General features: G+C 34.6%; 4 protein-coding genes across 6 annotated transcripts; 2 read left to right on the top strand and 2 right to left on the bottom strand.

Annotated features, from left to right (window-relative positions):
- The first annotated feature begins 4,753 nt into the window (after positions 1 to 4,753).
- Positions 4,754 to 6,995, top strand: LOC102624595 (alpha-1,3-arabinosyltransferase XAT3-like). 2 transcript variants are annotated; one of them, XM_052434327.1, is made up of 4 exons: positions 4,754 to 4,990; positions 5,110 to 5,217; positions 5,325 to 6,523; positions 6,743 to 6,995. In XM_052434327.1, exons 1-3 carry the CDS (start codon positions 4,876 to 4,878, stop codon positions 6,479 to 6,481), a joined length of 1,380 nt encoding a protein of 459 aa, XP_052290287.1. In that variant the 5' UTR covers positions 4,754 to 4,875; the 3' UTR covers positions 6,482 to 6,523; positions 6,743 to 6,995. The 2 variants fall into 2 exon arrangements, with proteins under 2 accessions (XP_052290287.1, XP_006475129.1); XM_006475066.4 differs by lacking the exon at positions 6,743 to 6,995 and having other exon boundaries at positions 5,325 to 6,560.
- Positions 6,996 to 7,146: 151 nt separating this feature from the next.
- On the top strand, positions 7,147 to 9,021 carry LOC107176507 (alpha-1,3-arabinosyltransferase XAT3-like). Its single transcript, XM_015529154.3, has 3 exons — positions 7,147 to 7,486; positions 7,580 to 7,684; positions 7,856 to 9,021. Exons 1-3 carry the CDS (start codon positions 7,372 to 7,374, stop codon positions 9,019 to 9,021), a joined length of 1,386 nt encoding a protein of 461 aa, XP_015384640.1. The 5' UTR covers positions 7,147 to 7,371.
- Positions 9,022 to 9,265: 244 nt separating this feature from the next.
- Positions 9,266 to 11,496, bottom strand: LOC102617758 (ribonuclease 3-like protein 2). Its single transcript, XM_006474959.4, has 4 exons — positions 10,947 to 11,496; positions 10,693 to 10,845; positions 10,198 to 10,574; positions 9,266 to 9,662 (listed from the first exon to the last, which is right to left on the bottom strand). The coding sequence occupies exons 1-4, from the start codon at positions 11,349 to 11,351 to the stop codon at positions 9,485 to 9,487; spliced, it is 1,113 nt and encodes a 370-aa protein (XP_006475022.1). The 5' UTR covers positions 11,352 to 11,496; the 3' UTR covers positions 9,266 to 9,484.
- A 3,538-nt stretch (positions 11,497 to 15,034) lies between these two features.
- Positions 15,035 to 19,557, bottom strand: LOC102618037 (uncharacterized). Of its 2 annotated transcripts, none has more exons than XM_006474961.4 (9): positions 19,188 to 19,557; positions 18,410 to 18,481; positions 17,722 to 17,811; positions 17,138 to 17,180; positions 16,873 to 16,979; positions 16,660 to 16,755; positions 15,980 to 16,170; positions 15,797 to 15,866; positions 15,035 to 15,460 (listed from the first exon to the last, which is right to left on the bottom strand). In XM_006474961.4, the coding sequence occupies exons 1-9, from the start codon at positions 19,371 to 19,373 to the stop codon at positions 15,350 to 15,352; spliced, it is 966 nt and encodes a 321-aa protein (XP_006475024.1). In that variant the 5' UTR covers positions 19,374 to 19,557; the 3' UTR covers positions 15,035 to 15,349. The 2 variants fall into 2 exon arrangements, with proteins under 2 accessions (XP_006475024.1, XP_006475023.1); XM_006474960.4 differs by lacking the exon at positions 18,410 to 18,481 and adding an exon at positions 18,293 to 18,364 and having other exon boundaries at positions 19,188 to 19,554.
- Between the last annotated feature and the right edge of the window lie 307 nt (positions 19,558 to 19,864).

Below are 19,864 nucleotides of genomic sequence, written 5' to 3'. Positions count from 1 at the left end.
GTAAAAGTGAAATAATAAAACAATTAAAACCATGCACTTGTACCCACACCACGTACGGCAATTTATGATGATGCAGCGTCATAATCCTATTAGCTGGAATACAAACATTGCGTTCTTATTTTGTATACATACACACAACATTATGGAAAGCAACAAATATGACAAAGGAAGACAAAAGCGTAAAAGAATTGGCCATGGTGAAATTCGCAAATATCATTTAGCTTTAATTTTAATTTTGGACTTAATAAGCTTTAGAGTAATGATACAGCCACAAACTCTTGTACAAACTTATTTTGTACAAACTGATGTGGCATGATAAGATTGGTTAAATTAAATAGAGTAATGATACAGCCACAAACTCTTGTACAAATTTATTTTGTACAAACTGATGTGGCATTAATTCATTGGTTGAATGAAAATATAAATTAATAAAAACAAATCATATGGGCCAAGTGATATTTAATTCAACTAATCTTATCATGCCACATCAGTTTGTACAAAATAAGTTTGTACAAGAGTTTGTGGCTATATCATTACTCAATTAAATATCACTTGGCCCACATGATTTATTTTTATTAATTTATATTTTCATTCAACCAATGAATTAATGCCATGTCAGTTTGTACAAAATAAGTTTGTACAAGAGTTTGTGACTGTATCATTACTCCAAGCTTTATACACATGGTGTAAAGAATTCCTAAAAACCACTGAATTTTTTATTTTTGAATATGAATGAAGTGATATAATTGACAATTCGAAAACAATTTGATGCAAGTAGACAGAAACCGACAACATCTTTTTTTTCTTTTTTTTTTTTTAATATAGAACATCATGTTCAATTCTGTATACCAAATACCTTATCTAAAGAAACAGGAGAAAAAAAAAAAAAGAATCAGATTTTAGTCGTGTTTTGCTTTTGTTAGAGGAGTCAGAATTATTCGATAAAAGAAAAAAAAATGCTTAACTCATATTTCATCACCAACAAGTGAAACTTTTCACTTTCAAAGACACCAAATTGGGTATCATACATTCCCCTTTGCCAACAAATTAAAAGCCATATTCAAGAGCTTTAACTTCGCAAAATTAGAACAGATCAAGAGATACATCGAACACGTAATATTTTTTCCATCTCACAAGCAACACCATCTAAGTAATTTATAGTATACGGTTTCACTTACTTTCTTTTTATTGATTTATTCACGGTCGATCCATATGGTAACTTGGATACATATCAACAAAATGGAAGGTTTGTTCATTTCTTGGAGGAATCATATATTGGAGTCAATATTTATATTATTGGATCTCAAAGTGTACATAGAACCCTAACTACGACACAAATTCAAAGTTAAAAAAAAAAAAAAAAAAGGCTTGAGTTGAGGTTTATCTCCTTGACACTTTCCATATGTGTATAGATTATAGAAACTCATAGATGCAACGCATACATAAAAGCAAACTTATGAGTTATGGATTGCTCAAAATTCACTCTCTATTGACGTAGGGTAATATTCCTAATCACATATTCTGAATTGTAATGTGGGCGGTACTCATGCATGAGTTTAATAATGAAAAAAAAAAAAGAGTAGAACTCATACTAAAAAATTAGTTCATAAATAAAAGGCGTCTAAATTTTAAATACTTAGCACAAGTCATTATCAACTAAAGTGAGATATTATATATCCTTAACAATATGCATCGGGGTCATTTCGTTAACTAAAGGAATATCCCATTAGCTCTTGCCTGGAATGTCTTTTTTGTTCAAATAGCATATTTTGTTTTCTTAGATTTGATTTTTTTTTTTTTTTGGGTCTTTCCTTCTTGTTATAAAGTCGATCCCCTGTTTCGTTTGTAATAACTGTGTGTGGTTGGAAGTGATTGACAGAGAAATAATCGAAATATTTTCTTATTTATTTCAAATCAGAATTCCATGTTGGGTCTTGTGGTGTTGGCCTGTTGGGGGGTCCATTGGAGGCTGCTCCTTGCGTAGATCCTTATCTTGCTTTTTCATGGTTCCCCATTGATATTCTTCTGGCATTTTCATATAGAGACAGCCATTTTAAAGCTCAAGAATTGATTCATGGTCTACTTTGCTCTAAAATTTTTGGAACACATGCGAGGCATATTATATCATTGACTCGTTATGACTTTTCCTATTTCCTATTTTCTCTTTAAAGTTTAACAGATATGGTTAATCATTATTAATTATTGGACACAATCTGGCTTAAGATTATGAATAATTAAGAGTTAATGATGACTAACCATAAAATAATACTGAAAAATTCACTATTACTATTGACACTCACATTTAATTTAAAAAATGCCCTTCTTCCAAATAAGAGTTCCTATGGTTAAAAAGTATATAATGCTTATGTGTGGGTAAAGAATTTTGCGATAGAGAAAACTTGATTCTTTTTTTTTCTTTTTCTTTTTCTTTTTAAAGAAAAACATAGAGGTCTATTTAGATTTATATTTGGAAAATTTATAAAAATAACTCAAAATCTTTTGTAATTTTTACAATTGGTCTTTTAAAGTTTTTCCTATCATAATTAGTCAAACACAAGGTTTCTTCCCCAAATTACCATTTTCTATCAAACCAAACGTAACTTTTCTTCTTCCTCTTTATCAAACCAAACACAGCCTTTCATTCTTGAATCATCACCAGCAAATAGCAACGCCAAACGACGACGGTGAACGATAAAAGTAAATTCCGATCAAATACAACCGAATCCATCCGGATCCAACACTAATCTGATACGATTATAAGAAAGTGAAATATAGCCCAAAACCCAGGTAAGTTAATTGAAAACTAATTAAAAGGAAATTAGTTTTGTAAAAATATTGCGTATTAAGTGTTTGATGAAATGTTTCGTAGATTGTTTATACTTTGTTTTTACATCACTGAGTGTTAAGAGGTGTTTTGTCAACTTGATTTTGTGTGACAAGAGAGTTTCAGTGCAATTGTACGCGCCTGTCCCGCTAAATTTGTGCTACAGGCAACCTGTCGCACCAAGAGTAAGTTGTATCGAAACTGTCTTTTACTGCGACAGGCAGTAGTCGCAAAAATTTAGTGCGACGAGTTGCCTGTCACACCAACTTCACGTTAAAAAAAAATGTAACTTGGTGTGACAGGAGCACACTTGTCGCGCAAATAAGGTGCGACAGGCGATCAGGTGCGAAGCCTCCCAGCACCAAGCCCACACCAACTTCAATCTTCACCCATGCACCACACCAACAACTTCACCCATGCCATCAACATCACAAACACTTCAATCTTCACTCACCAACAAGAAAACCATAACATAAAAGAAAAATAGAAAATAGAACATGCTTCAAAATCAAGGGTTTTTGAACCAACTTTTGATTTCAGATCTTGACTGAAATTTTGGTGATGTTGGCTACCAAGGATGGACTTCGGGAAGCCGTAGGCGATGAGTGATCACCTTGTGAGAGAAATCATTGGTTAGAGAGAGAGAGAGAGAGAGAGAGAGAGAGAGAGGAAGTTTGGTGAGAATGAGAGAGGTATTTTCAATACTTCAGAGGTTTTTGACTAGTGTTGATAGGAAAAAGTTTGGAGGGTTAAATGTGAATATTATAAAAGTTTTTGAGTTATTTTTATAAAATTTCCTTCAGATTTTTTACTATAATTGCTAGAATAAGGGATTTTACAAGATAGTGTAGGGGTGCCAAGAAGGGATTTCATAAGATAATGATGGGATGCCAATAAAAGCACTCATAATTAAAAACAAAGCATCATCTCGGCCCAGAGTAAGTGTGTTTGGGGCCTCTAATCCTTTGGTGAACTTTTCTTTAGGCCTTCGACCAGACTACATGAAATGATTCATGATTAGATTGAGCCCTCACAAGCCCTTTTGTTTTCCCACATTTGTGGCTCCTAATCCTATGACAAAATATGTCCTGTACTTGTGAAATCTTTTGTACATATCATAAATTTAGATCCTTTCAATGCCCAGAACTAGACTGTTTAAAACAATGGCGTAAAAAGCCACCAAAATACTTTGTACAAATGAACAGAATTTCACTCCTAGATTTATATAGATATGGGTATTTGTGCAATTACCAAGTATTTATATACTGTTTCTAAATAATCTTGAAACATGGGGACTTGGAGAAACTTATTTGTAATGGAGTTATAATGTAAATTATACCGATAAATAGGATCATATTTCTTAATACATTCACTAATTTCCCAGATTTGCATTATCATTCTGGTAGTTATTAGATATACATAAAACTCAACTACTGCCAGATCACGGACAGAAATGAACACGAAAAGTTGTACTTTGACCCCTTACCAACCAATACTGATTTATTAATAATCTAATCCGATTATTTTATTGAAAACTATGAACCTTGATAATCTCAAGCATCAGGATTGTGCTTAAATTGATTAAATTAGCATATTAAGTTTATATATTATATATATATAACAAGCTTATTGAAAAAATAAAATAATAAATAATAATAATTAATTGGAAATTGATTTTGTAATGTAGCCCATAAGCTTGGCAGCTGAAGTAAATAATGGCTGCTCATAAGTTGATCCAATCATGGACCAATTAAAAATCAATTGCTCATTAACAAACGACCCAAGAGAAAATTATAAATTATTATGCTAGCAGATCTCACCCAAAGAAACGATTCAGCAATACAGCTAAGGTGTCTCCATCAACTTTCTGATGCATCATTAAAGTATAACAGGAATATAAAGGTGGCTAACAAATTGATGAAAGATATCCAGACTGTTTAAAAGAATAGACACGCCAACAGAGGAACTAATTGCATGATTGATATTGTCTTCTTTAATTTCAATTATTTATAATACAAAATATTTGGAATAATTTTACATAATAATCAGAAATGGGGAAGGAGAAAAACAGGCTAGTGCTTACTGCAACTTCAGTAGCTTTCCTACTTCTTCTTGCCTGGCTTTTTGCTGTATTTTTTGCCTCAGATGTCACACCATTTGAGTCATGTAAGTATCATTTTCATTACATTTAGCATTAAAAAGAAAATGTGAACAAATTAAGTTTGGTGATTAGTTTAAGCTTATTGTTAATTAAGTTGACTGAATAAAGTGATTAAATTATGAAGGGAAGCAGCAGTTGTTAAATTTCAGATGCAATTCCAGCAGCAAAAAGGATGCCAAAGCCATTGAAATAAGTGATTCTTTAGAGTTCCTGTTAAGGAGACTTGTGAGAGGTTCTTTCTTCTTTCATCTCTAGCATTCTAATAATACAATAAGCAGTATTAATGAAAAATGCAGATAGATGGATATGGTCTATGAAAATGTTTCAATGCATGTGCAGGTGAAAACAGGATCCAGCTTGACACAACAGGCTTCACTTGCGACACCGATATTAACTCTGAAGTGTGTGTTGCAAACGGACCAGTTAGGATTGCCAACAATTCATTAACAGTTTACATTGAATCCTCTCAATCCCAAGTTAAACGAGTGATTAGACCATATCCTTCGAAACTTGCACTGGACTATGTTACACCAGTACAAATAGTTAATGGAGATGCTGATCATTTACCTGCTTGTCATTTCATTCATGATGTTCCCGCTGTGGTTTTTTCTACTGGTGGCTTTGCAGGAAACCAATTTCATGAATTCAATGAACTTATCATCCCTTTATTCATCACCAGCCGCCATTTCCGCTCCCAAGTCAAGTTTGTGATCATAGACTATAAACCCTGGTGGGTGAGTAAATACAGCAACATTCTCTCGCTTCTGACTCGTTACGAGGTTATAAATCCAGCAGCAGATGGCAATGTTCACTGCTTTCCCGCAGCTGTTATAGGGCTCAAGTACCATGGCTTTTTATCTCTCAACAGCACCGATATTCCGGGAGGGTACTCAATGGTGGACTTTAAGCGGTTCCTAAGAGAAGCATATAGTCTGAAAATCAAGAATGTTTCCGAGATACAGAGAGAAAAACCAGTTCTAATTTTCATATCTCGTGGTAATTCAAGAAAGTTCCTAAATGAAGATGAAATGGTGGTTATGATCGAGGAATTGGGATTCCAAGTTGTTGTGACAAGGCCTAATAGGATGTCAAATTTGAACAAATTTACTGAGGTGGTGAACTCATGTAGTGTACTGGTTGGAGCACATGGTGCTGGTCTAACAACTGAGCTGTTCTTGCCCGCAGGGGCAGTGATGGTGCAGGTTGTGCCACTGGGGCTGGAGTGGGGTTCAACTTACTATTTTGGTGTACCGGCAAGAGAAATGGGTGTGCAATACTTGGAGTACAAGACTGAACCAGAGGAGAGCACTCTCAGTGAGACTTACAGTCGGGATGATCCTATCATTACTGATCCAGCATCATTATTCGCAAAGGACTACTTTGCTGCAAGGGCTGTGTATATTGATGCTCAGAATTTGAAGATCAATTTAACAAGGTTCAGGCAGACAATTGTTCAAGCAATGGAACATATTAGAATGTCAAGTCCTCTGGACTGAGGAATTGCAGTTTCGAAAATGATACTTGTAATTTGATGAGCAGTTAAGTAATACATATAGCAAAAAATGTCCCATGCAATCATCTACAGCATGCATATCATCATTTTTTCCCAAGTATATAGTAGGCATTATTACAGGGCTTTATTCCTATCTCAAGTAAAAAAACCAACCATTACAGACACAATTACTTGTAGGCCAACTTAATGATTCTTACCATATCTCCTATTGATGACAATTTTGCAATGAAATCCTACACAATAGGGGTATACTATGATATCATGAGAGGATTATCCAGCACAATCATAAACAAGGAACACGACTACTTACATCATACAAAGCAGACGATTTGGAGTTGCACCTTGTACTGAAGGTATGTAGGACCCTCATCTTTCTCACTTCTGCAATTTCTAGGAAAGAGAAGAGAATCAATAATTAAATGTCTCATAGAGAAAGATGAAAGTAGGGGAAGACTAAGATAATGAATTTCTAGCAAGAAAGGTGTGATTTTTTTAATGAAGGAAGATGAGCAATATAAACTCATGAGCAGTCAGAGAAACTTAGAAAATGTCTTTATAGCCCATAGGCTTGCCAGAAGAAGTAAACGATGGCTAATGATAACTTGATTGAATAAACAAGCAATTAAGAATCAAATACTAACAACTCCTGAGAAATTAATACATAAAAACTGAAGCTGTAGAAGAACTTACCCACAGAATGATTCTGCATATAGCTAAGTTGTCCCTTTCCATGGTCAAATACATTAAAAGAATACCATTAACAGATGCAAGCTATCGAAACAAATAGACTCACCAACTGATGATTATTTTCGCTTAAGTGTGGTGGAATTCTCCTCCATTATACAAGTCTAAAATAGTTATAGAGAACAAGGAATGGGAAAGGAGCAAAAGAAGATGGCGCTTGGTGCAACATCATTCGTTTTTCTTTTTATTCTTACATGTCTTTATGCTGCTCTCTTCACATCAAATTTGACACCTTTTGAGTCATGTAATTTCCTTAAAAAACCTGGCAAAATTAGATACGGAGATTTTGAGTCTTTGGTTCATTACCTAGGCTAACTAGAGCTGTTTCATTTTGAAGGGAAGCAAAAGTTATCAGATTGGAGAGGTATCCACAACAAAAAGGCTGATAGAACCATTGAAATCAATGAGTCCGTGAAGCTTCTGTTAAGAAGACTTGTGAGAGGTTCTTTCTTCATCTCTGGGCTCTGGTATTCTTATATAAATTCACTGGCAGTCTCAACTTGCTTTCATGTACAAATATGTTTGGAAAAAAAAAATATAGTAGGTGAAATCAATTATGGTAAAGCTATTTATTTAATAACCAATGTAATAAAATCTTTCAATCTGCGTACAGGTGAAGATCGTATAAAGCTTGACACAACAGGCTTCTCTTGCCACACTGACCTTCACTCTGAACTGTGTCTGGTAAACAAACCGGTTAGAATTGACAACAGTGGATTAACAATTTACGTACCCTCCTCTCAATCCTACGTAAATCGGACACTTAAACCGTATGCAAATAGGGATGATGGGACTGCAATGAGTAGAGTTTCACCAGTGAAGATAGTCAATGGAGACGTAAACGCCCCTGCATGTCGTATCACTCATGATGCCCCGGCAGTTGTTTTCTCCTCCGGTGGTTTCACAGGAAACGTATTCCATGAAATAAATGAAGTTATCATTCCTTTATTCATCACCACCCGCCACTTCCGATCCCGTCTGAAATTTCTCATTACTGATTACAAGCCCTGGTGGGTGAGTAAATACAGCAAAGTTCTAACCCATTTGTCCCATTATGAAGCCATAAATCCAGCTGCAAATGGTAACGCCGTTCACTGTTTTCCAGGAGCAGTCATAGGACTTGTGTACCATGGCAAGTTAGCCCTCAACGCCACCGATATTCCCGGAGGGTACTCTGCGTTTGACTTCAAGCACTTCCTTAGAGAATCCTACAATCTGAAAATCAAGAATGTCTCCGAGATAAAGAGAGAAAAGCCAATACTAATCCTAATATCTCGTAAGAAATCGCGAGTGGTTTCGAATGAAAATGAAATAGTGGTCATGATGGAGGAGTTAGGATTTGAAGTTGTTGTGACGAGGCCTAACAGGATGTCAAATTTGAACAAGTTTGCTGCACTGGTGAACTCGTGCAGCGTTCTGGTCGGAGCTCACGGTGCTGGCCTGACAAACCAAGTGTTCTTGCCTGATGGAGCAGTGATGGTGCAGGTGGTGCCATTGGGGCTGGAGTGGGCTTCGACTAATTACTACGGTGCACCGACAAAAGAAATGGGCGTGCAATACTTGGAGTACAAGATCGAACCAGAGGAGAGCTCTCTCATGCAGACTTATGGAAGGGATCATCCAGTTATTACTGATCCAGCAAGTGTATTCGCTAAGGGCTATTACGCTGCTAGAGCTGTGTATATTGATGCCCAGAATTTGAAGATCAATGTAAAGAGGTTCAAGGAAACCGTTGTTCAAGCAAAGGAACTTATTGGACGGTCTAGTCCTCTAAATTGAGGAATTGCAAGATCAGAAATGATATTTGTAATCAGATTCAGTAAATAGAAAGAAATGAATAATATGTGTAGACTTAAAAGGCAATGAAACCATCTCACAGATTTAGCTACAGTTCACAAAACATTTATGCGTCCACATTTGGTCTTGGAAATCGCAAGCGATGTTACTGGCAATAAGACACAACTTCCTTTTGTTTTTTCAGTTATGTAGGTCAATAATAGGAAAAATCTGTACAGAACAATAATTATCATGGAGGAAAAACACCATGTTTTCCCAGCAATCTCAAGTTGTTAATGGATTGAAGCCAACTAAAATTACAGGCGATTCAATGCTGTTACAGGTACATCAAGCTCAATGGTGAATACAAGTATTAATATATTTCAGAACTGGACTTGCCGGTGGTATTATGTAGTCAAACGACAGTTCAGTCAGATGATAGTGGTTTCTAATTCCATTCATGCATTTAGCAGAGATAAGTGGATTCACGCAAGGCACGAAGCATCATGGAAGCGGCAGAATTCTCTGCATCCTTTACTCTTGATTTTTCATCTCCCGTGATAAAAAGCACACCATCTGTAGTTGCAATCTGAACTGCAGACATAAATTTCTTATCATGTGAAGGACCCTCATCTTTCTCAATCCTACAAATTCAAGGAAGGATGAAAAGGGGTTATACATCTTAGATGGAAGGGTGGGAAGGCTAAGAAAGATGCAGGGCATGAAACTGTTATATGAAAGAAGACGAGCAAGTATATGTGACTTATTAATTCAGAATTCAGACAAACTTAGTCAATTCAAATAAATGAATACAGCATGACATAATGTCACTGATGGACTGAAGAATTAAACTGCTGGACTGCATTGTTTAAGTAACTAAAAGAACACATCAAATGTAAATGATTCTGATACAAGCTAAAAGATACTGATATCAGCATATAACACAATATTTGTGAATTCAAACATACAGTATCCATAAGACCCACTCACAAATTTATGTTGGTATAAAATGTCATGAGATAAAACTACTGTATGCAGGCATCATCATATGCATATGTTCACAGCAGAATTGAAGATGCAAATTTATCTGTAAAAGAAGGATTAAAGTTAAAACGCAAGATTTTCCATGAAGTCTAACTAAAATTATAATTTAATTACTAATAGGTCATGGGTTCATACTTGTAACTTGGTTTGGGCCACTTCTTCTTTCCGCAGAGTTCATGCAATTTCTGTTTGGCTGCTTCAATCTCAAACTTCTCATCAATATCATCAAAAATTTCACAGACATCACAATTAACTGGCATTGATTGTGCTAACTTTTCCAAAGCTTCCCTTGCAGCATTAAGCTTAGCAATTTCCTTCTGCTCGGAAGAAGCCGAGGCTACAAAACTGCCGTCCACGTATACACTGGCAATATTTTTTCTGTTCTTTCTCCAGTGCTTGATATCAACTTGCTTTCCATTTTTCTGACATAACTTAAACAATAGTGTAACTGGTTGGGGCTGTTGCTGTAATTCTTCAAGGGTTACAATTGGCTCTAAAAGACCCCTAAAGATCTAGAAAACATTCAAAAGCAATTATCTTTAGTCAAAACTATAGAATTCTAAAAAAAAAAAGTCAGAAAGATTATGTATTAGTGTGCTGTTGAGAGATGATTTAAATTAGCTAACGGACCATCCAGAGCTTTTGGAGATCAAAATCAATGTCTACGTAAATTGCAGCCGCTATGGATTCAACAATATCGGCAAGAACCTTTGGTGCTTTTATTGATCCACCATACACAGCCGTATTATCTTCTTGGCTCACTGCTTCGGCAAACTCCCTAACCTGTAGACATTGGATCATAAGAAACTTTAAAGCTCTGCACTAATATTTCCAAATTAAAAAAAAGAGATAAGTAATTCAATAAATCAAACTTAAGACTATACCTTATCATCAAGAGCAGCAGCACTGTGTCTGACGAACTTATAAAATCCGTGCTTGACGGCCACGCGCGCTAATTTCTCGGTACTAATATTGGCGGCGCGTAGAAGCGACAGCTGTCCAGGATCCAACTGAGGGTAAGCCAAGAACACATAATTACTCAAGGCCAAGCCCAAGGCGGCATCGCCAATGAACTCGAGCCGCTGATACGACGTCGAATCGGTGTACGAGGAGTGCGTCAAGGCTTCTTCGAGGAGGCGTTTGTTTTTGAAGTTGTAGTTGATGATGTTCTCCACGTAGAAAACTGCGTCTTCCATCTCGGGAGACGGGAGGGAGGTTAGCATCGCCTCCTTCAGCAGCCGGTAATCGGTGACGGTGGCGCGTGGGAGCGTGAAGGACTCGGGGTTCATTATTTTTTGAGAGAAACAATGAGTCAGTCACCGGGTTGAGTGGACTGAAGACTCGGGGTTTTAGAAAAAGAGAAAGTTCCAATTGCTTGTGAGTTTGAGAAGGAATGTTGGCGCGTGACGAGGGAGAGGGGAAGACTTGGAATTCACAAGTCAAATTTGAAGTAGATTTTTTTAACTCTTTAACAAGTGAATGTGAACTGCGAACTGCGAAGTCGGTGACATCAGTAAAATTTTAAGCATGTTGTGAAAGACGCAATTATTATTATTAGGGAGCCCCTATATTACAATTAATGTAACATATACACTCAATAACAACCACACAAATAATGACGTAATTATTATTATTATTATTCTTGTTATTTATTTTAGAATTTAGGGTAAATAATGACGACGCAAATATAACTAGCGTATATTTTGTTTTTCATTTTTTCAGTTATCTTTTATTTTAATAAAGTACGAAATTTCATAAAATTATTTTTGTATTTCAATGATTTCTTCATTTTGTTAAAATAGAGATGTACTCACCTACCAAAATCTCAGGAAAATTACTTTTCACCATTAGAAGTATACCTATAAATATCAAGATTGAAGATAGTAAAAAATTAGAACTTTATAAAAATTTTCCAAATGTTGATATATGCCAACAATCACATGGTACTCTGGTACCTGACATTCTAACGGTTATTAAAAAAAAATGTCATAGAAGTGATATTTATTTATGAGTGCTTATTTGGTGTATTCCACGATATAGTATAATAGTTTTTTTTTAAAGGTTTTTAGTGTTTTATCAAAGTGCAGGAACCTTGGAATTTCTATTTATTTATTAATTAAATTATGTATTTTTTGGGTAGTTTTGGAAGAATTTATTATACCCTTTCGAAAAGAAAAAAGAATTGATTATGGTATTTCTTGCCACACTAATTACATGATAATCTTTTTAGGATTTCTAATACCAATTATCGGACTATTTCACATGCCATTTATTATTAATTAAATGATGATTAAAATTAAGTTTTAAAAGTCAATCATAACATTATTTATTTCCAAATCCAATCCTTATAATGAATGCTGCCAACTTGCCAACTTCTCTTCTTATGTTTTGCAGTGGCAGTTGCAGTCCACGTCCGGTATCTTTTAAAAGCAAAATCTCAGGTCATCGCATGGCCTTTGGACAGCGGCATCACCCAATTCAGAACATCAAAGCCCGTGGCCTTGCGGTGTCTTCATTTATTATGATTATTGTTATTTATCCTTTAATAATTATTGAATGTGTTTCACACATTATCTTGTATTATATTATATGGAGATGGTAAAAATTCCCATGAGACGGGGATTTTAAAAAAAAATTTCCATTCAAAAAATATATGGAGATAATTTTATACTTAATTTTTTATTTCTAGAAGAGATGGGATGATTTCTCACCAAGCTTTTTATTTAGAAAAGAGATATGGAGGAGGTGGAATCCTCATTCCATCCCCATTTTTCTATTTTAATTTTTAATTTTATTTTTTTAAAATTATTAATGAATAAATAATAAAATTTAAATTATAAAATATTAAATATTAGTATAAATAACAAATATCAAAATATTTATATTATTAAACTTTTAGGTATAATTGACTAGTTATAGTCTTAAATTTATGTTCAGGACATTCAAAAGGCCGGATAAGATCCTTTTAGCCACAAAATTTTTGTTTATTATGATATTCATCAAATATTTTAACTTTTTATCTAATAAAAAAAAAGTGAAAGCAAAATCATAAAATTTAATTTTTAATTTTTAATTTTCAATAGCAGCCAGCAGCCACCTTATGTCTACTTTTATTAAAATTTTATTTTAATATAATTAAAATAAAATAAAAAACTAAAAATGTATTAATTATTTGAGGATTGAGAATTCTTGGGGATCCCTTATTATTATTCGGGGAGAGGACATGAATTTCATCAAGCAATTCTGACGGGGATGGGGAGAAGATGGGCACATATGCAAAATATCAAGGATAGGTATGGAGATATCAGTCCCCTCCTCTCCTGCCATCCTTAATATTATATTATATTAATATAAGTATATTATATTATATTATATTGTATTGCATTAATAATATATTATAATAATATTGTATAATGTTTGATGCTATACTATACTGTATTAATTTTTAGTTATATTATGTTAGTATCGCATTGTATTGTATTATCTTTTTGGTGATTAATTTAAATTCTATATTTAAAAATATATTTATTAGTACTTAGAAAAATACTAAATATAGAAGTCTTAAATTTTAAAAATTTAATATTATTTTTATAGTATAAATATTGAAAAATTATAATTCTTTATAAAGATCAAAGCTTATATCCTTAAATTTTCGACAGTATAACATTTATTTTTTGAATATTTTCTAAATATATAAAATGTGAAATAATGATTGAAGTAAAATTTTCAATGAAATAACCTCGAAATAATATTACAACATTAATAAATAATTAAAACATCCAAAATTAGTTTAAAAATCATCTTATGAGTTATGACGATGGAATAAAAAATTTATATATAGCACAAGATAACTATAAAATAATAAATAATACGATAATTATAATATAATCACTAAGAAAGTGGGATGTACTAAATAATTCAAGTAATACTCATACATGTGATTCAACAACACTTACAAGCACCCCTTTTGTTACTTTTCTCTTTCTTTAAAGGCTTCTTTTCTTTTATTTTCAGAACTTTCAGGTTCTTTGTTGTTTCCTTCTTTTCTTTCTTTTTCTTTGCCTCCGTTTTCTTTTTCTTTCTTTTTCTTTTCCTTTGTTTTTTTTTCTTTCTCTTTCTTACAAATTCTGTGATTTCTCATAGAGTTATGTGACTTTGATTATGAGTAATGATAAACATTCTAAATTTTTATCTCAAATAATTATCTCAAAAGATGTCACGTTTGTTAGTTAATTGATAACTCTTTATAAAATTTTGAGTGAACTAATTATATCATCTCACTAAATAATTGATAAATACCACATCATTTGATTACTCTTAAATTGTTGAGTCTTCGAGATCCTTCAATGGTTTTGACGCCTAGATACTTTTGCATGCCGTCGTAATGGACGCCACAATATGCAAAGAATATGGCTACTTTTCGGTGCTTGTATAGCAGTTTTTTGGTGACGTAATCAGCGCTTGCGGCAGCGGAAGAGAAGTCGCGTTCGTCATTGGAGATGGTAGTTGTGGACATTTCCGGCCTTCTGGGATTTGGGGGTCTCGTTCTTATTGTGGACATTTCTCCTTCATTCTTCGTCTTCTTCAATTTTCTTCTTTTTTTTCCTCTCCCCTTTTCCCCTTTTCCACGCAATGAAGCATAATTACGACACCCCATGCAACCATGCAATGGACCGTAATTACCCCACACGTTTATTTTTGCGACATTTGAATGTATTGCATTAGGAATTTTATATGGTCTAATAGAAAGTTAATTTTTAACCAAATATAGTATAGTATTTTATTAATACAAGATTATAATGCGGTTTAATGCTATGTGCCAAACACACCCGCCATTAGGTTCAATTCACCATACATTTCAAAATCACCGAGAGAGAAATTTCAGTTTAAAGAAAAAAAAAAGAATTATTTTATCAGCAAAGTTTTTAACTCTGCAATAGGTAAATGGTGGGTCATCACGCACCCCAACACAGAAAATAAAGACGACAATTATTTGAAAGTTTTGAGCATGATGCCACTCAATGCAAAACAAAATAGCTTGATCACAAACTACTACGCTACAAATGAGAGGCAGATGACAAGTTATAGCTAACTCAGGTGATTAAACCAACTTTGTTGTTTTCACCCCTGACCTGACTCTCTCTTAAACACCCATTAATTACAGACACTAAACCACAGAAATTGACATAAACAAAAAGGTGAAAATGTTATGAATCAGCCTACGCTGCGCAGTTTGGACTTGCAACTATGGGCATCAAATAGATTGAAAAATTGCTTTGCTTCCAATTCAGCTCACCAGCATATGATCAAATGCTGTTCCAGCCTGAAGTGTTGGAACTCGATTGACTCCAACATTATGAAGCAGCTGTTGCAGCCATCTCCTTGTTGTTGGATCTTCCTGCCAACATTGATAAAAAGCATAATGTTGGGGTGGGCCAAAAGCGAATGCGAGAGCACATGGAACCAAAAAAATGGAAAGCAACATAAAAAGATTCAAGTCCAGCGCTAAGTTTGATGAGATAATTCTCTTTTGAAGAGATTATAAGTTGAGTAACTGACCCATTGGACATACGGATCAAATTTTCAGTCACCTTCAAAATTTCATTCATTTGATATTCAAAAACTAAAGCTACACCATATGGAATCCAAACCCCTCAAATGCATGTGACTGAAGCTCATTCACAGGTAATGAAATATAAAGAGAATAATATAAACATTTACTAATGGCACTCACACGAAGGCAACTACTGAAGGTGGCATCTCTTAACATGTCTGGAAGGCAACTTCTTAGAGCATCACAAGCCCTGTGGTAGAACAGTCAAACAAAATGTCTATTAAGAACCTGAACTAGAAACTTGTGCAAGAGAATGAAGGAAACGAAATGGGAGCAGTAAGGAAATCTGTTTAGCTAAACCACCTCGGATTGTCTGACAATCGCAGATAACATCGAATAATATGCTTGAGCAGCCGCGAAGAAGGTTGCTCAGCAAGTGCCGCAACCATGTTCCCCAAAACTCGCCCTACTGCAAAAAACCTCTCTGCTGTAGTACAAATATAATCCAAGCCCACATCATCTAACAATATTTTCTGCACTATAAATGTCGCAACCTGCCATCACAAAGCTTTAGTCAAGCATTGATGGACCGTAAATTGGGACCATGTGTTTGAATGCAACTCCTTTCTCATCAAGGGGGAACTTAAAAAATGGGTTGGCTTTCGTCATAAATGTCAAAGTACAAAAACTGAGTCCATATCTACATGTTCAAATTCCAATTTTATCATCTCCACCAATATTTGTCAATAGATAATTAAAATATAAAGCAGTAGCACTTTTGAGATCTCAATGGCAATCTGTCTTCTAAAAACAGCCCCAAAATACTTTCTGAGTGAATCCAGAATCAACTGAAATTAAATACTTTTAGCGGATTGACTGACGTTGTTGAATGACATTGTTTTCAACATACATTCCAAGCAGAAATTCCATGTCAAAAGAAACAATGCCTTTTCAGATGGTATTACAGATGAAACAGAGAAAATGGAAAATTTTAATATATAAAGCACTCAGAAAAGAAAAGGCTACAAATCAGCACACTCAACTGTTTTTGACAACTCGCTGCCCATCTCCATGGTCCGCAGGCAGAGTGGGATTATTTCTGTTGAAAGAAGGAAGCTAATAACTTCTGTGTCATCAACCTGAAATGGAAGGAGGATACAACAATCATCTTTATTAGAAAGAAAATACCTATCAAATGAAAATGGACAAGATAATATATGAATTGGAGCAATTCGAAGTCAGTGCTGATTAAGTACCTTCACCAGGGCACCAATAACACCTAAGCTTGTAAGTCTCAAGTACTCAAAGGGCCTTGACTTGCTTGTTGTATTCAGGAAAGGGTACAAATACAATGGTATATGAGCTGCAAAGAGAAACAATCAGCTGCAAGAACCATCCCATGACAAATAAATGTTAAAATATGCATCTTCCTAAACAACCATCTCCTATAGAAAATTGTGGTGATTCTTGAATTGAAAAAGAAAAATCATCTAATGAATACAGCAAGATTACAAAGATTACCATTGAGAAACAACATCCTTGTGTCTGGATGGGAGGCTACACACTGTAAAATAACATTGTGAAGCATTAATAACTTTTGCCTCTAAATACAGGAATTTACAGCAATTGAGATAACTAAATTCAACAGAATTATTTGCGCAAAGTCATTAACACATAAGTACAATAAGTGAGAACACGAGACATAAAACTTATATTTTTAAACCAGTTTGACTGACTTTCAATGCAAGCACGTGGATCTTCGAAAACTACCATTCCTTTACTGTAGTGTGCAGCTATTAATTCTTTTAACATCGTGCAGAATGAAAACTCACATCTTTTTGCTCTTTTGTCAGTAAAGAGACATTATTCAGGAAAATAAAACACGCAACATCCTAGTTCATATCCCAAAAATATAACATGAGGCAAACTACCACCAAGGATAGTGAAGATACTTGACAACAAAGATTAGACATTTAACTCTCTCTTGGATGCTACTTAAATACATATGAGGTGAAAACCAAAAACAATCCAATTTTTCAGATGTAACAATTAAGTCCAAGACGAATCAATAAGTTAATAGCAAAACGTCAAGAAATGAAACTGACCTGAAGAAGAGCAAGTGCATTGCAAACTCGGTTTGATTGTGCAGGAGTAAGGTTTGGTGGTGATAGAACAGGGTATATTGACACTATCTCCTGATAAAAGGTGGTAAAACATGTGAATCCAATATGACGAACAGAGAAAATAATAACTGACTACATTAAAACTCAATTATTACTGCATTCCTGCACAGAGACAGATGTAGCACAAAAAACAACAGATGACCTTTCCGGAAGTTGATTGTAAAGACAATAAGCAAATGCATGGCTTTCCATTAAAAAATCGTCCACTTTCCATTTTCCTCATAACCGTTCATCCTGCTGCTTTATAATTAATCCTTTCTCAAATTACGACATCAGATCAACATAAATTATCCCTAACTAAACACCATGTAGCATACCATAACTTTTATACAGAAAGGCAGAAGCTTCAGTAAGGGGGGAAAAAGTAATGAAAGAGACAAAGAGCTTCGTTGTGTAAGCAGTATATTGCTGAATGAGCTATATAAAATTATGACAAATGATGGGGCTGAGGGAAGAAACACAAAAATAGAAGACCAACAAATAAAGAGCATACCTGTAATAATGCAGCAATAGTACCAAAAGAATTCCACAACAAGGGAGCCAAATCTTGAAATAATTCTCTCTTCTAAAAAATAAAAACAAAAACAAAACATAAGTTTATTAGGCATACCTGTATGAGTGCAGCTATAGTACCAAAAGAATTCCACACGAAAGGAGCCAAATCTTGAAATAATTCCTTGTTCTAAAAAATGAAACCAAAGGTGGACACTAGTTTATATACAGCACACAAATCTCAAACACTTAAACTGCATAAACCACATGATAGAACGAGCATCGGCAGCATGCATTCAAATACGTCAACTCTAGTCATTGGATAAATGAAAACCTGTCTCCACAGGCTATCTAATTCTTTGAAGCAAAATTTGAACAAGATGAATTATGTTTCAATTTCACTTTGGTTAACAACGTTAAAAAAACTCATTTGACAGAAAAAGAATTGGAATTCCCTCTTGATCTAACCTTTGAAGGTTTTGACATGTGTGCATTTCTATCCACGTTCTCTACTCTTTTATTATGTTCACGATTTTTACATACCAATCACATGCATGTATTTTCTGAGAGCTCAAATCAAGAGGGAATCCATCCTGATTTGAAGAAGGCCAAGAAAACACCAATGTTGGACAAAGACCCCCTTGAAACCAAATATAATCCTCACTGCTCTTAATCTTAGGATCATGAGAAAAGGAACCAAATGTATATACTCCTTAGCCATATTTACATGTTCAAATCATCAATCAAAATTATAACAAAATTGCATTGGCATCTCAAAACCCTAGCTTCTAATTCATAGCCAAGAAAATGTATATAAATAAGAAAGTAATAATAAAAGCCAAAACTGAGGCTCTAGGGTTTAATTTTTATAAAATAAGAGGCGAAGATAAATTTACCTTTGATAATTCAAGAAGAGCGTTTTCTCTTAAATCAGGATTGCTTAGGTCGAGTACCAAATGTTCAGCTGACGCCATTTTCCGGTCCTTGTTCGCTCCAGCTCCTGCAGGGGCGCTAGGGCTCGAAGCGCTGGGCCCACCGCCGAACGGCACGTTCATCGACAGCGACTGTGGCAGATTCGCCATTCTCTCTCTCTCACTCAACTTCCTTGCGCTTTTTCTGCAAGTCTCCTTCACGGTATTAACAAAGCAAAGGGCAGAGACCGAGACAGACCGTTTCCTTCTTGCTGCGTCTTACTTCTGACGTCTGGAGAATCGGTGCCACGTGCTTTACATGCGCGTCGTGTGGTGAGACACTTGTGTAATAGATTTTGAACGTTACTGTGTTCAACTTTTGCTCCTTTCATTTTCTGTTTGCCGTTTGACGACCTTTTTGCAAAGTAATGTTAAATCTAGTTCCTTCTAAGAATTATGGCCAAATTGAAGGCAATCATATAAAAATTATTTTAATTTTTTTTTGCCCTTTGTTTGTTAATAAAGGAAAATGATAATCACTTTTTCAATTTCCATCTTATATTTGTTTATTTTACACTTTCGGACCATGTTGGAATAAAGATGGCAACTTTATGTATAGGAAAATTATGAGTTTGGTTAAATAGTGTACTGAAACATTATTT

This window comes from Citrus sinensis, chromosome 9 (genome assembly GCF_022201045.2).
Source record: "Citrus sinensis cultivar Valencia sweet orange chromosome 9, DVS_A1.0, whole genome shotgun sequence".
Taxonomy (NCBI): domain Eukaryota; kingdom Viridiplantae; phylum Streptophyta; class Magnoliopsida; order Sapindales; family Rutaceae; genus Citrus; species Citrus sinensis.
Note: the sequence above shows the minus strand (reverse complement) of the source record. Positions and strands in the feature narration are given on the sequence as shown.

Bases quoted from the DNA above. Each gene is read 5' to 3' on its own strand.
- LOC102624595 (XM_052434327.1), top strand. From the start codon at position 4,876: ATGGGGAAGGAGAAAAACAGGCTAGTGCTTACTGCAACTTCAGTAGCT. The intron at 4,991-5,109 runs GTAAGTATCATT...TAAATTATGAAG, and splicing joins TGTCACACCATTTGAGTCAT to GGAAGCAGCAGTTGTTAAAT. The intron at 5,218-5,324 runs GTTCTTTCTTCT...ATGCATGTGCAG, and splicing joins GTTAAGGAGACTTGTGAGAG to GTGAAAACAGGATCCAGCTT.
- LOC107176507 (XM_015529154.3), top strand. From the start codon at position 7,372: ATGGGAAAGGAGCAAAAGAAGATGGCGCTTGGTGCAACATCATTCGTT. The intron at 7,487-7,579 runs GTAATTTCCTTA...TTCATTTTGAAG, and splicing joins TTTGACACCTTTTGAGTCAT to GGAAGCAAAAGTTATCAGAT. The intron at 7,685-7,855 runs GTTCTTTCTTCA...ATCTGCGTACAG, and splicing joins GTTAAGAAGACTTGTGAGAG to GTGAAGATCGTATAAAGCTT.
- LOC102617758 (XM_006474959.4), bottom strand. From the start codon at position 11,351: ATGAACCCCGAGTCCTTCACGCTCCCACGCGCCACCGTCACCGATTAC. The intron at 10,846-10,946 runs GTATAGTCTTAA...CAATGTCTACAG, and splicing joins CTGCTGCTCTTGATGATAAG to GTTAGGGAGTTTGCCGAAGC. The intron at 9,663-10,197 runs GTATGAACCCAT...TTGAATTTGTAG, and splicing joins TGGCCCAAACCAAGTTACAA to GATTGAGAAAGATGAGGGTC.
- LOC102618037 (XM_006474961.4), bottom strand. From the start codon at position 19,373: ATGGCGAATCTGCCACAGTCGCTGTCGATGAACGTGCCGTTCGGCGGT. The intron at 18,482-19,187 runs GTAAATTTATCT...TTCATTTTTTAG, and splicing joins CTCTTCTTGAATTATCAAAG to AACAAGGAATTATTTCAAGA. The intron at 15,867-15,979 runs GTGGTTTAGCTA...GTTCTACCACAG, and splicing joins CGATTGTCAGACAATCCGAG to GGCTTGTGATGCTCTAAGAA.